General features: G+C 47.2%; 2 protein-coding genes across 2 annotated transcripts; both read right to left on the reverse strand.

Moving 5' to 3' along the window:
- Positions 1–621: 621 nt before the first annotated feature.
- PtA15_3A53 (uncharacterized protein) lies at positions 622–1,500 on the reverse strand (the record flags this gene model as incomplete). Its single annotated transcript, XM_053167518.1, has 1 exon — positions 622–1,500. The coding sequence occupies one exon, from the start codon at positions 1,498–1,500 to the stop codon at positions 622–624; it is 879 nt and encodes a 292-aa protein (XP_053018245.1).
- Positions 1,501–6,173: 4,673 nt separating this feature from the next.
- On the reverse strand, positions 6,174–8,070 carry PtA15_3A54 (uncharacterized protein; the record flags this gene model as incomplete). Its single annotated transcript, XM_053167528.1, has 10 exons — positions 6,174–6,231; positions 6,297–6,361; positions 6,435–6,535; positions 6,597–6,721; positions 6,799–7,165; positions 7,256–7,438; positions 7,553–7,589; positions 7,676–7,704; positions 7,825–7,967; positions 8,048–8,070. The coding sequence occupies 10 exons, from the start codon at positions 8,068–8,070 to the stop codon at positions 6,174–6,176; spliced, it is 1,131 nt and encodes a 376-aa protein (XP_053018246.1).
- Between the last annotated feature and the right edge of the window lie 4,575 nt (positions 8,071–12,645).

The raw sequence follows: 12,645 nt of genomic DNA on the forward strand, positions 1-12,645 counted from the left end.
ATAATCAAGTATGTAATCGAGGCAACTCTCGGAATCACCTATCACCATTTTCCTGTCCAGTCCACCTGGTGACTTATGCTCGAGAATTCCTCCTTCACTATAAAATCCCCCTACAAATTATCCCCTACGAATCTCCCGGAGCCACAGCTTATTTCATCGCGCTCTTAATCTTTACTTTCAATCTCACTCCCCTCACCCAACCAGGCCTGGAGGCACTAATCTTTATTTTGGTGATCGTTTGCCTGTATTAATTAGTCATTGACATTATCCGAACCACACGCATTTCCCTGTCTCAAATTTTCCACATATTTATTTACAATTTTTCATATATTATTCATTTGACGAGATGTCGACAAAACATCAACGCGTTTTATTCGCCACTCTTATGAGTATCTTCACTCTCGCAAGCCTTGCGTCGACTTTTCCAGGCAGTAGCTCTCAATCGTCTCCAACTGCAAATGGGCGAAGATTATTGATACAAACATTAAATGGGTGAGTCCTCTGGCGGTTCACCAAAATGGAAATATGCTTCCAAGTATAGGTCGAAATAAAGTACTTATCTCACAAGATTATGTGACTTGAGAAGATTGAACTGAGAACTTCGGGAAAAAAAGCCACTAATCACTCCAACCGGACCGTGTTTAGTCCGATTGTAGACGAAAGCCTAGAGGGCACACGGCAGGCCCGGGTCCGACGCAAACTCAAGATGCTCGAGAAGCGCGAGGGAGGTGCTCTGATAAAGACTACAGAAACGGTTGCGCGTAGGTGGATCATCGAAAAACGATCGCCTCGACCTGCGAAGGGCAATGGAGGGGGAGGTAATGGTGGCGGTGGCAAAGGTGGGCAGACACAAAAGCAAAACTCAGGAGGAGGCGGAGGTGGCAGAGGGAACACAGGAGGCGGAGGGGGCAGAGGGAACCCTACAGGAGGCGGAAGGACACCCGCCCCAAAGGCACAACCCGCATCCGTCCCAAAGACAAAACCCGCACCCGCCCCAAAGACAAAACCCCAATCGGTGGCTTTATTCTCCGCAGGAGGTAAGGGGAACCCACAGCGCACAGGAGGCGGAAGGGGCACACCCACCCCAAACACCAAACCCGGATCCGTCCCAAAGACAAAACCCCAATCGGCGGCTTTGTTCGCCGCAGGGTCCACAGGGAGCCCGCAGCCCGGGGGAAGCAGAGGGGGCAGAGGCACCCCAAAGCCAAAAGTTGACTCCGCGGCTTTGTTGTCCACAGGGGCCGGGAGCCGACAGCCCGTGAGAGGCGGAGCCGCCCCAAAGACAACATCCAAGTCCGCGGCTTTATTGGCCACAGGGGGCACGCCCGCTCGGAAATTCGGGCAACCGGCACCGCCAATAACGGGAAAAGCTGCTGCTTCTGATTTGAAAAGACAAGTTAAAGAAGTTTCTGAAGGCCTGGCTTCGATCAAATCAAAATCAAACGGCCAAATTGTTCGAGAAGTCAACAGGATCTTAGACATTGTAAATAATTTTTCCATTTATGGCCCAACAATCTTAATCCAAACTGACGGACTTTCCTCAACTATACTACAATAGGAAGCAGCTGAAGATTCAGCAAGAAGTTCGATTCAGAACGCGGATCGGAAGGATCCACAAGTCAATGGTGCTATTGCTGATGTCAAGAAGAATGGTCCAAAGTTGATGTGAGCCATCCTTATCATAAATATGTTGACTATTGTTTGTATATATTGATTTCAATCCTAAAACACCCAGTGCGGCTCTGAAAGAATTGAGAGATGTGGCAAGTGATAATAATGCCCCGCGCGGCAAAATAGATGCAGCACTTGACAATGTGAACAATTTGAGGAAGCCTCTCCTGACAGGTGAATTCATGGTTTCTTGTTTTGTTTTTTGAATCAAATTTAACATTTGTCTGGTCTGTTTGAACAATTTGCCAACTTGATGTTTCTTTTTATTTTTTAAACAGCAAATGGTATACTGATTGCTGAAGGACAGCAATCACAGCAATAAACACGTGGATTCAGCAAGATAAAAGGATGAAAATCTCTAAATCACATCTCAACTAGCCTTGTTCAGGCCAAGCTAATTCATCATAATCTCCATCTCTCATTTTTACCATTCCTATTGACATTTTAAGCATGTGGGCCTGATTGTAAAAAAATAACAACAGACAATCTTCAATCCATTATTGATATACAGATTCTAATTTCTATCTCATCTTTTGGATTTTTATTCCATCCCCTGGTTTTCCCCAGGGTGTCTCTTTCACATCACTTTTGATTAGCTTCTAAGGGGGCTAAGTGCTTGAAATGCATCAAAAAGATTATATTCTCAGGTCGAGTAAGCCCAGTTTTGTCGGCAGGCTAGCTGAACAAGCCTATCTCAAGTGGGCCAACACATTTGTTGGGTCACTTTCAGGCTAACTGGTGTCAGAAATTCCCTAGCCTGAGGCTAAAATTCAGGTTTAGGCTAGCTGAATTTAGCAAGCATAAACCTGAAATCAAGCCAAAGGTTTGTTGAACCGGGGTCAGCCTGAACCAATGTGACTTCTGGAAACACTGCAATAGCTACACTTTGCTAAAAAAACTGGCAATCTTGCATAGTGAAGCAAAACCCTGAAAATTGATGACAACAAACCAAAGGTCACTCCCCCCACCAAATACAAAATGTGCCAAATGATCTTGAAGATGCTTATGTACTTGGATCAAATGGATGAGGGCAAATCTCAGTTCACCAATTTGATCCCTCAGTTGGAGGTATTTCAACAGGAATTGTTGAAAAGTATCCACTTCGGGGGTCAACAAGCAGGAATAAAAGATTATTTCAAGCTAATCACTCAATCCTTTTTGGGCCCAAGTACCAAAAATCTTCCTGATTTAGTTTAATTCTTTATTTATCTTTCCTGTCTGAGTTTTTTGTTTTGATTTTTGAGATTTCTATACAGATAGCACTTACAGTGTGTTCTTTCTTCCTAAAGGATACATATTTATGTTACAATTAGGGTGTTCAAAGTTGACTTGCATAAAATCATGAAATCTAAGCTGAAATAAATATGTACCACCCAAACACTCAAATTAGAGCAACATTTCTAAAATGGTACATATAAAATCATCATTTGAAAATTTTATGATTTTATGAGTTTATGTATTGAAAAGTTTATGATTTCAACTTTGAACACCTTAAATGAATGATTCTTTTTGAAATCTTTGCTCTATACATTAATGGGAGAGTCAAAAAATTGATAATCTGACAAAAACCTGTCAAACCACATAGCTTTCACTTCTATGGCCTTAGACAGGCTCTTCCTTTGCAAGGGCATACCTGTGAAACTGCATAGTAAAGGGCTTCCACAGAGGGGTATGTGGTTTCACAGTTTTGACTATATTTATTCATTCTCTCTTTCTTTATAGTGGCAAATTTCAAACATATTTTAAACAAGATTCAATTGTGAACCTTTTCTCTTTTGCATCCACATTTTACACATTATCAACCTGATTTTGCTTTTTCATCATAAGGAAGTTGTATACAGCTTAAATTTTTGTAGATCATAGTGTGATATGTGAAATCAATAGCACTTTTTTTAAAAAAGAAAAGCCACCCCTCCCTCAGGTGGGGGGACTTGGGCCAAATTAGTGACTGTTTGGGTGGGAGACAACCTACCAAAAAGTGGCCAAAATCCAATCAATTTTTGCAGCCCACCATGGTCATGCTGTCCCCCCCCCCCATTGTCTGGAATTAAGCAGATATATACTTTGTTGATTTTTTAAGCTAATCACCTCATCATCATACCAACAAGGTTTTTTTGATGGATTTTTAAAGAAATTCAAAAACACTGAATATGCAATCTTCTCAGCCTGTGCCTGGGCCTGCGGGTCCGTGCGGGGTAAGTATTCTTTTCACTTTTTTTGCATTTTCTCTTTGGTTTGACTGTTGTAAGACTCAAAAGTGGTTGTGAAACCCTTTTGCTGAATGGAGAAGGGGATGAAGGAGGTGCAAGCTCTGCCCTTCTATACTACCAGCTACAAGACCCACCAAGGTAAGCTTGGCAAGTTTTAATAAGTGATAGGAGTGGTTAGCTCAAGATAAGTTTTTCGTGACACAGTATAAAAAGGTTGTTATTCAGTATGTAAGGGTTGCTATATGTAAGTAAGAGGGTTGAGTGGGTACGTAAGTGTTTTGGGTGATGGGTGAGTATAAAACTTGATGAGTAATAAACTGGGGAACTACAAATGGGGGGGAAGAGAGCTCCTTATATAGACAAATGTGAGGGATTTTGGCTCCAGGGCAGCCCCTGAGTGAGGTATTTTAGCTGGCCTGGGCTGTACAACATGAGGGAGTTAAGAGGGAGTGGCTGTGTACAATTTATGCAAGGGGTGCATACATGAGAAGGGGCTGTGCCAGATGATGTCATAATTTATGCAAGGGATGCATAAGCTGTGCAGGGAATGATCAGGTGATGTAATAAGACCAAACAAAGTGGAGTTAGAAGGAACTAGAATGCGGGGAACCATTCAGTTGAAGGGGCACAGCCTGCAGGGGCAGTGCTGCATGATGTCATGTACATAACAAACAAACCCAAACCAATATATGTAGTGGAGATAGAATGGTGCGGGGAATGTGACTTGAGGCGCCTGGCAGGTGGTTGACTGGGTGCTACATGTTGTCCAAAGGGTCTAACTTCCAGTGTAGTGGGGCTCCAGTGATGCTTCCAGTGGGGAATAGGGGTTACTTTAGCTGTGGTGTCCATTTATGGTGTCCAATGGATGGTATCTTGAGGCCTTCTATATGTATATGAGAAAAACTTTTGATTTTTCACATTTTTGCGCACCACACTGTGTATCTTGAAAAACTGAGCCGGTATGTAGAAAGAAAGAGAAGATCCCAATGCATCTATCCATGCTCAGAAGCTCATGTATTGCTAGCTTATCTAAGCCTCTTGAACGGAGGGTCTGGGGGACCCCGCCCAGAGGGCTCTCTGTAGGAGAGGCTTATGAATAATGTCTGCAGGCTGGCAGACAAAGGAAGGATTTTCAATCCTAAAAACACAAAAACACAATTTAAAATTCTCCAAAATATGTACAAGAAAAACTGAATAGACAGTTTTCTTGGCAGTACTGATGGGCACCCTCCCCCAAGTTTTTGAGGCATAAACTCCAAAACTGATTGAAGGAATCCGTTTTGGAGGTCAAAGGAATCCTGGAGGATATTCTGTTGCACTGAAGATCCAATTTTGGATTTTCTGATAATATGCACAATTGAATATCCTATCTGCAACAATTGAGTGACTACAGGTGTAGGATCTGCAGATATCCACAGGCTTGTGAATCCAATATCCACAAGGCATGATGGTTGTCATTCCTTGGTTTACATTTCTTTGTGTTTTTATTTATTTTCAAAACATTAGTACAGCAAAAATGATAAGGATTGAGGAGATGAGACCAGCACCATTTGAAAACTGAGATTGAGGAGTGTAACTTGGCTCTGGGGCAGGTCCACAGGAGCTGAGGGGGAGGCTGGATGATGCTAAGCATTTTTCCTCCAGCCATTGGTGATTTCTTTCTCAGCCAAATTTTTGACTTTGTGCACAAGTCCCTCCCTGCGGGAGGGAGGGGCCGCTTCGCGGCCAGCCACAGCAAGCCTCCCACTGTATTAGCTCGCATAACCAGCCAGCTCCAGGGTCTCAAAGTCGAACCTGACTTTCACGAGATGCTCTCAGGCGAGCACCGCATTGGGTATCAGTCCCTCCCTTCGGTCGGCGGCACTCTGCTCCCCACTCATCCCCGCAGAGGATAGCGTTTGTTAAGTTATCTCGGAGAAGATGGCCCGATCCACTTTTCTGGGCTCGATCCGCAGAACTCGCCAGACAAACTGCTCGGACACGCATGTCCGAGATCAACCCCAGTATCTCGGACAAAGTAACGTGAGCCTAGCTTCGCGAAGGCGCTTGGCAAGGGGAGCCAGTGAGGCAAAATCAGAGAATTTAGCGGGAAACTCATCACCATTGCGAGTTCATCAAACAATCATCAAATGAGAAATGTACCAAGAAATGATGGATGATCAATTGAACAACGCCGAAGAAGGCATCATCATGTAAAGACATTGAACAAGTATGGCAGAAAAAAAATCATGTTCTCATTTCGAGAGTCTAGTGAATTAATTATTTTTGAGTACTGGGTACAAGGGAAGGCGTTTAACCTGATCCGCCCTTGTAGACCTTGCCGAAGAGGAGCTCTTGGAGTTTGTCGTACCTGAAATACAAAAAACGAATCATTAATCGTCGCAACAGTTCAAAGTGGTCCCAATGGTCACATACATCGACAAGACACCAGCACCGGCGACACCACGGAGGATGTTGGCACCAGCTCCTTTGAACAAGAACTGGTAATCAAGGAACGGTAGAGACGTTAGCAATTGTGAGGATCGGATACCTCTGTTAGGCTTCAGTACTCACAGCAACACCCTCCGTCTTCACGATCTGGGTACCACAGTCAACCATTCCCTTGTAGTGAACCTTTTCTCCGGAGGTCATCATCATACGTCGTCGGATGGTGTCTAGAGGTCCGGAGCTGTCAGCTGGCGGTGTAATCTCGCTGAAAAAAATGACAGCACTGACCGAGGGGGTAAGAGGCGATACCAGCACCAGTAGTGACACCCCATCCGAGAAGGAAAGATGCCAAGAAGCTTCCATCTAGGGTTCCAGTAAGAACGACCGGTTTGAGCGAATCGTACATTCCAAAGCTGTTTTTTCCGCAAGCGGATCAAACTCATGAGCCGGTAGCTCGGAAGACGGAGGGAAGTAGGAGGTATTCACGTACTAGAGACCACGGTAGACAACAATACCGACAACGGAGGGCACGAAACCACGGTAAAGACCAGCAACTCCGTCGATGGCATAGGTCTTTTTGTAAACATCGAGGATACCATTAAATTGGCGTTCACCACCCTTCTTGGCCGATTTGTTGTCGTTGGCCAATCGGGTACGGGCGTAGTCGAGCGAGTAGACGAAGAGCAGGGATGAGGCACCAGCGGCACCACCAGAGGCCAAGTTACCGAACATCCAGAGCCCGTATCCATCCTTGTCCTTTTTGTAACCGAAAAGGGATTTGAAGTAATCCTTGAAGGCAAAGTTGAGGGCCTGGGTTGGGAAGTATCGGATGACGTTGGCAGTGTTACCACGCCATACTAAATGATCGACATTGCGGATCAGCCGATGGTTCTTAAAACTTAACGCCAGACACGTATGCAGACAGTCTGAGTTAGGGGATTACGTACACGAGACGACACCTTCATCGGCGTAGGTACGCTTGAAGCAATCGGCAATACCAGCGTAAGGACGGTCCAATCGACCAGTCTTGAGCATCTCACCCTGGTTCTGGACCAAGAGCTTGATACGCTCGATCGGTGCTGCGGCGGTCTTGGCAACCGCGGCGGAGACACCACCCATCATGAAATCGGCTGAAAAGTAAATCAAGAGATCGAGACATCGATCAGGACCATCGTAGAGAATACGAAAAGACGATGACGTTGCGATCGTAGAAAGCTCAGATATAATAAAGGAATGCTACTGACTGAAGAAATCTTGGGCACTCTTGCCCTTTGGCGGAGACTGCTCAGAAACAGATGGTCAGTGATCGATCGGTAGAGTAGGGAGGCTAGGGAAGCGGAGGCCGATCAAAGCTCGTAAATACTCACCGACATGTTCAGAGATGTACTTGAACTGGCTACTCAGGGAGCCGATGTGATCAGCAAGGAAGAGTGAAAGGGAATATAAGCACACGATTGTAACCAAACTACGTGAGAAGGATAAAGGATAAGATGAGGAGGAGTGCTCTCGGACGTACGAACAGGTAACAAGGGTGAAGTGGCTTCTCTTCCTGGCAGAGATGGATGAGGGAGAGGAGATGGCTGGGTGGAGGGGAGAGGGGTGGGACGGACAGGGAAGGACAGCGGCAGCCGCAGGATGGCCAACAGCGGGATGGGTCGACTGCGGATTACGTAATTGCAATCGGGAACTCGTGGCGATCGGCTCCACTCTATCCAAGCCCCTCGCTGGGTCGCACGCACAGACGTTTTCCTGTGAACTGCATTGTGATTGTGGCGTGACCTGGAGGATGATACTTTTACAAAGCGTTTCACGTGTACATCTCCTTATCCAATTTCTCCCGCTGCCCCGACCGCTTCCGGGCTGCACCGCTCCTGATTACAAAGGCTCAACTTGCGCAGCTGATGTGAGGTCATCGATTATGTACCAACTCGATATGAGGGACCTGGAGGTGTAAATAAATACTCGCACTTTCGGGTTTTTTTTGTATGTTTTGCCTCAAGCAATGCACACTATGTATAGATAGGTGCTACCAGTGTTGCATTCAAGTGTTTCACTGAGTCTTGCTAGCCTTCCTTGGAACTGGTATTAATGGATCCTACCAGCAAAGCTTTGTGCTCATTTGGGTGATCATTTGTGAGACCTTCATCTGGAGAGTTGATGTGTAGAGATATTTACTGATGAATCAACTGCAAGACTTCATCTACATAGTGCTTATATTCCCAGCACATTCCAAAATTTGTGCTGGGTAATGATGGTATGGTTGACAGTCTAGATGCAGAAGAACAAAAGTAAGCAAAGAAAACAGAAAGAGTGTATCAGGACCCAGGAAAGCCCCTTATATGGAACACCAAATCCCCAAATTTTTGTAAAAAATTATACATTTTTTGAGCTCATTCATACACATTTCTTGCATGGGTCCAGAGCTGCACCAAAAAATTGATACAATTTTTGTTTATTCCTTTTTTTGCAGTGGGCATCAAGAAATGTTGTTAGCAACGCTGCAACAATTACGATACATGTATTGTATAGGCTATACATTGTATCGTATTTTCATGCAGATACATTCAATTACAATAAATACATTTTGTATTGGTTTCACCAAACAATTTCAATGATACATATGTACAGTTTTTGGAAAAAAATTACGATACAGATACAATTATTTCGATATTTTTCCAATACAATACAGTGAAATACAATTACATGTATTGTACTTGTTGCACCGTTGCTGTTAGGAACATCTAAATATTATCTTTGACTCAAGCCCCATTTGGACACCGCGTTATACATTGGAGCATCCATTGGGTGCTAATTCAACCGGTATTAGGGCACTTGGTTTGACCCCGCGGCGCAACTTCATTGGCTTGGATTAACCGGGGATCAACTTGACCAGGAGCTCCATCTGGAGCTGGTGGGGTATAAATCTAGCCCCCTGTTATGAGCTGCACGGGCGCGCCATACCTATCACAGGACATGTTGTACATATAGCACATGTCACGAGTTCCTCCCATAAGGAGGAGCGGGGGAGAGATCCTCACACTCTCCCCATCTAGCAATTTATCAAATACCTAGAAGAACCCCCCCACAGACTCAGTCTTCTCCCTACGCACGGCTACAACATATTGCTAGATCTACTCTAGGGACACGACTCAGAAAAACTCAGAAAGAAAGAAAGAAATCACCAAAACCAAGAACCCAGAATCAAGAAATCAACCCAAACCAACCAACAATCCAGATGGACCCTGCAGCCCTACAACAACAACTAGCCGACCTGATGGCCGTCGTGAACGAAGAGAGAGCGCTACGACGTCAGGCGGAAGCGGAACACCAGGAGGCGGAGGAAGCCCAAGCGCAAGCACCCCAAGTGGGGGCCCCAGCAGTACAACCAGCCGCCCGAGGACCCAAGGTCGCAGTTCCCGACAAGTTTGACGGCGTTCGAGGCACGAAGGCGGAAGTTTTTGCGGGCCAGGTCAACCTGTACATGGCCGCCAACCCAACGGCCTTCCCAGACGACCGAGCCCGGATCATCTTCGCGTTGTCGTACCTGACAGGACAGGCGAGCGCCCGGGCTCAGCCGTGGATGTTGCGGACTTGCGTACCAGTACCCGACCCGCCAGTCGTCTATCACAATTTCGCCACAGCGTTTGGCGCCATGTATTACGATACGGAAATGAAGACGAAAGCCGAGCGAGCCCCTCGACTCCTGAAACAGACGAGGTCGGTAGCTCACTACACTCACCAGTTCACGATCTACGCCACCGACGCGGGATAGGAGGAAGCTACCCTTGTCAGCCACTATACACAAGGCCTGAAGAGGGACATTAGGCTTGCACTTGTATTAGCGCAGACTACCTTCGCCACCCTCCATGAAGTCTCTAACCTGGCGCTGAAAATCGACAACGAGATCGGCGGAGCCGAGGGCCCCGCCGAGGTCCCACCGACTACTGCTCCAGCCGACCCCAACGCGATGGACTTGTCGGCCATGCGGGGATCACTCTCAAGCGTGGAACGGACAACTTTGATGAGGAAGGGACAATGCTTTCGGTGCGAGAAGAAGGGCCACATTGCGCGCGACTGCCCCGATAAACCGGAGAAGGGCAAGGACAAGCTAGCCATCCGGATCTCCGAGCTGGAGGGTCAACTACAACGACTCACGTTGGACCAGGGGACAAGCGGTGGTGATGGACGGGCCGACCAGTCAAAAAATGGCGACGCTTGGGTGTGAGGGTTGTGCCTCACCTGAGCGAGGGGGAGATTGTGGTGGCGGAGATAGGAGCTTGTAGGATTGTTAAACTTAATGCAATAGATCCTCGATTATTCATCCGTGCTCCACTCCATCATCTTTCAAACCCTAGTGCCACAACCACCACCGCTACATTCCTTATTGACTCTGGGGCAACCCACGATGTCTTAAGTGAATCTTTTGTTGAGAAATCCAACCTGAGACCCCAGACAGCTAAGACCCAGAGGACAATCTCGGGCTTCGACGGGTCAAAAAGTCAATCATCCCATGAAATTGACTTGTACGTCGACACCGACCAGACCCCAACCTCATTCATCATCACAAAACTCAAGGACACCTACGATGGCATTCTGGGAATGCCGTGGGTACGAACACACGGACACTGGATTGATTGGAGGGATCGCCGCTTCAGGATGGAGCCATCCGAGATTGCCGCTGCAGAGACAGCGTCGTCATGCCCGCCAAAAGCCTTGATTGTTGGGGAGGAGCCCGTGAGGCAAGCTAGGATAATTGACGAGGGAGTGTGTGCCTATGGCACGTTAGCACTCCCGCAATGTAAGCTCGATAGCCTTCCTCGTACCATGTTATCTGAACTAGCTGGCAAGCAGGATCTTCTCCTGGAAAGTCTGTCTTACAGGGAGCCCGCGAGCGAAATCGGAGGAATCTCGATGTCGCCTTATCCGCCAAAAGCCTCGATGGACGGGGAGGAGCCCGTGAGGCACGCGAGGATAGATGATGAGGGGGTGCACAATTTGCGTGAGACAACACCCCCGCGATGTGAGTACCCTGCACCTATTGGGACCGTAACCATTAGTTCGGCTGGCAAGCTTCTGTCTCCTGTCAAATACCAGAGCCGAGTGGGGACCCCAATGGATAACACGACCCGGGAGTGGACCGCCATCGCAGCTGCACCGGCAGTTTTGTCATATCCGCCAAAAGCCCCGACAGACGGGGAGGAGCCTGTGAGGCAAGTGAGGATATTTGACAAGGGGGTGCGCACTTTTAGTGGGATAACGCCCCCGCAATGTGAGTACATGGCCCACCAATCCCCATTGTCTCTTATTTCAGCTTGCAAGCTTTCTATTACGCTACAGCACAGCTCCCCATTGGCCGTCGACGCGGCAAAAGCTTCTTGATTGACGTCTGCTCAGCTTGCGGCCAAGGCAAAACAGGCAGAACCAGCCCGAACGCTTGAAGACATGGTACCACACCAGTACCACCGTTACCTGCACCTGTTCCGGAAAACGGAGGCGCAGCGACTACCCCCGAGGCGACAATACGACTTCCGAGTCAATTTGATCCCGGGCGCAATGCCCCAGGCAAGCCGGATAATCCCGTTATCCCCAGCTGAAAACAACGCATTGGACATTCTAATCAAGGAGGGACTGGATCACGGGACTATCAGGAGGACTACTTCCCCTTGGGCGGCACCGGTGCTGTTTACCGGCAAGAAGGACGGTAATCTACGCCCATGTTTCGACTATTGCAAGCTGAATGCGGTCACAGTGAAGAATAAGTACCCCCTTCCCCTCACAATGGACCTCGTGGACAGTTTATTCAACGCGGATAAGTTTACAAAGCTCGACTTACGGAATGCTTACGGCAATTTACAGGTTGCAGAGGGCGATGAGGATAAATTGGCGTTCGTGTGTAAAGCAGGCCAGTTCGCGCCATTAACCATGCCTTTCGGCCCGACGGGGGCGCCGGGGTTCTTTCAATTTTTCATTCAAGACATACTATATACTAGGACGCATTGGGAAGGACATAGCGGCATACCTTGATGATATTATGATTTACACTCAACGGGGCGCTGATCACAAAGAGGCTGCACCAGGAAAAAAAAGTATTCACTTGATGACAAGTGACATGATGCAGCTTTGGCTTCAGCTCCAACACTGCTCCAATGCTGCTCCTCTCCACCAGGACATCTAGGGCTCACATGACAGGTGTCAGGATCAAAGCACTCAATGTGAAAAAACCAGATGATGCTCAGCTTTGGCCCTGGCCCAGCTGATGCTCAGCTTACCCTGGCTCAGGTGATGCTCAGTTTTTGCCCTGGTCCAGCTGATGCTCAGCTTTGGCATTGGCTACCTG

This window comes from Puccinia triticina, chromosome 3A, assembly GCF_026914185.1.
Source record: "Puccinia triticina chromosome 3A, complete sequence".
NCBI lineage: Eukaryota > Fungi > Basidiomycota > Pucciniomycetes > Pucciniales > Pucciniaceae > Puccinia > Puccinia triticina.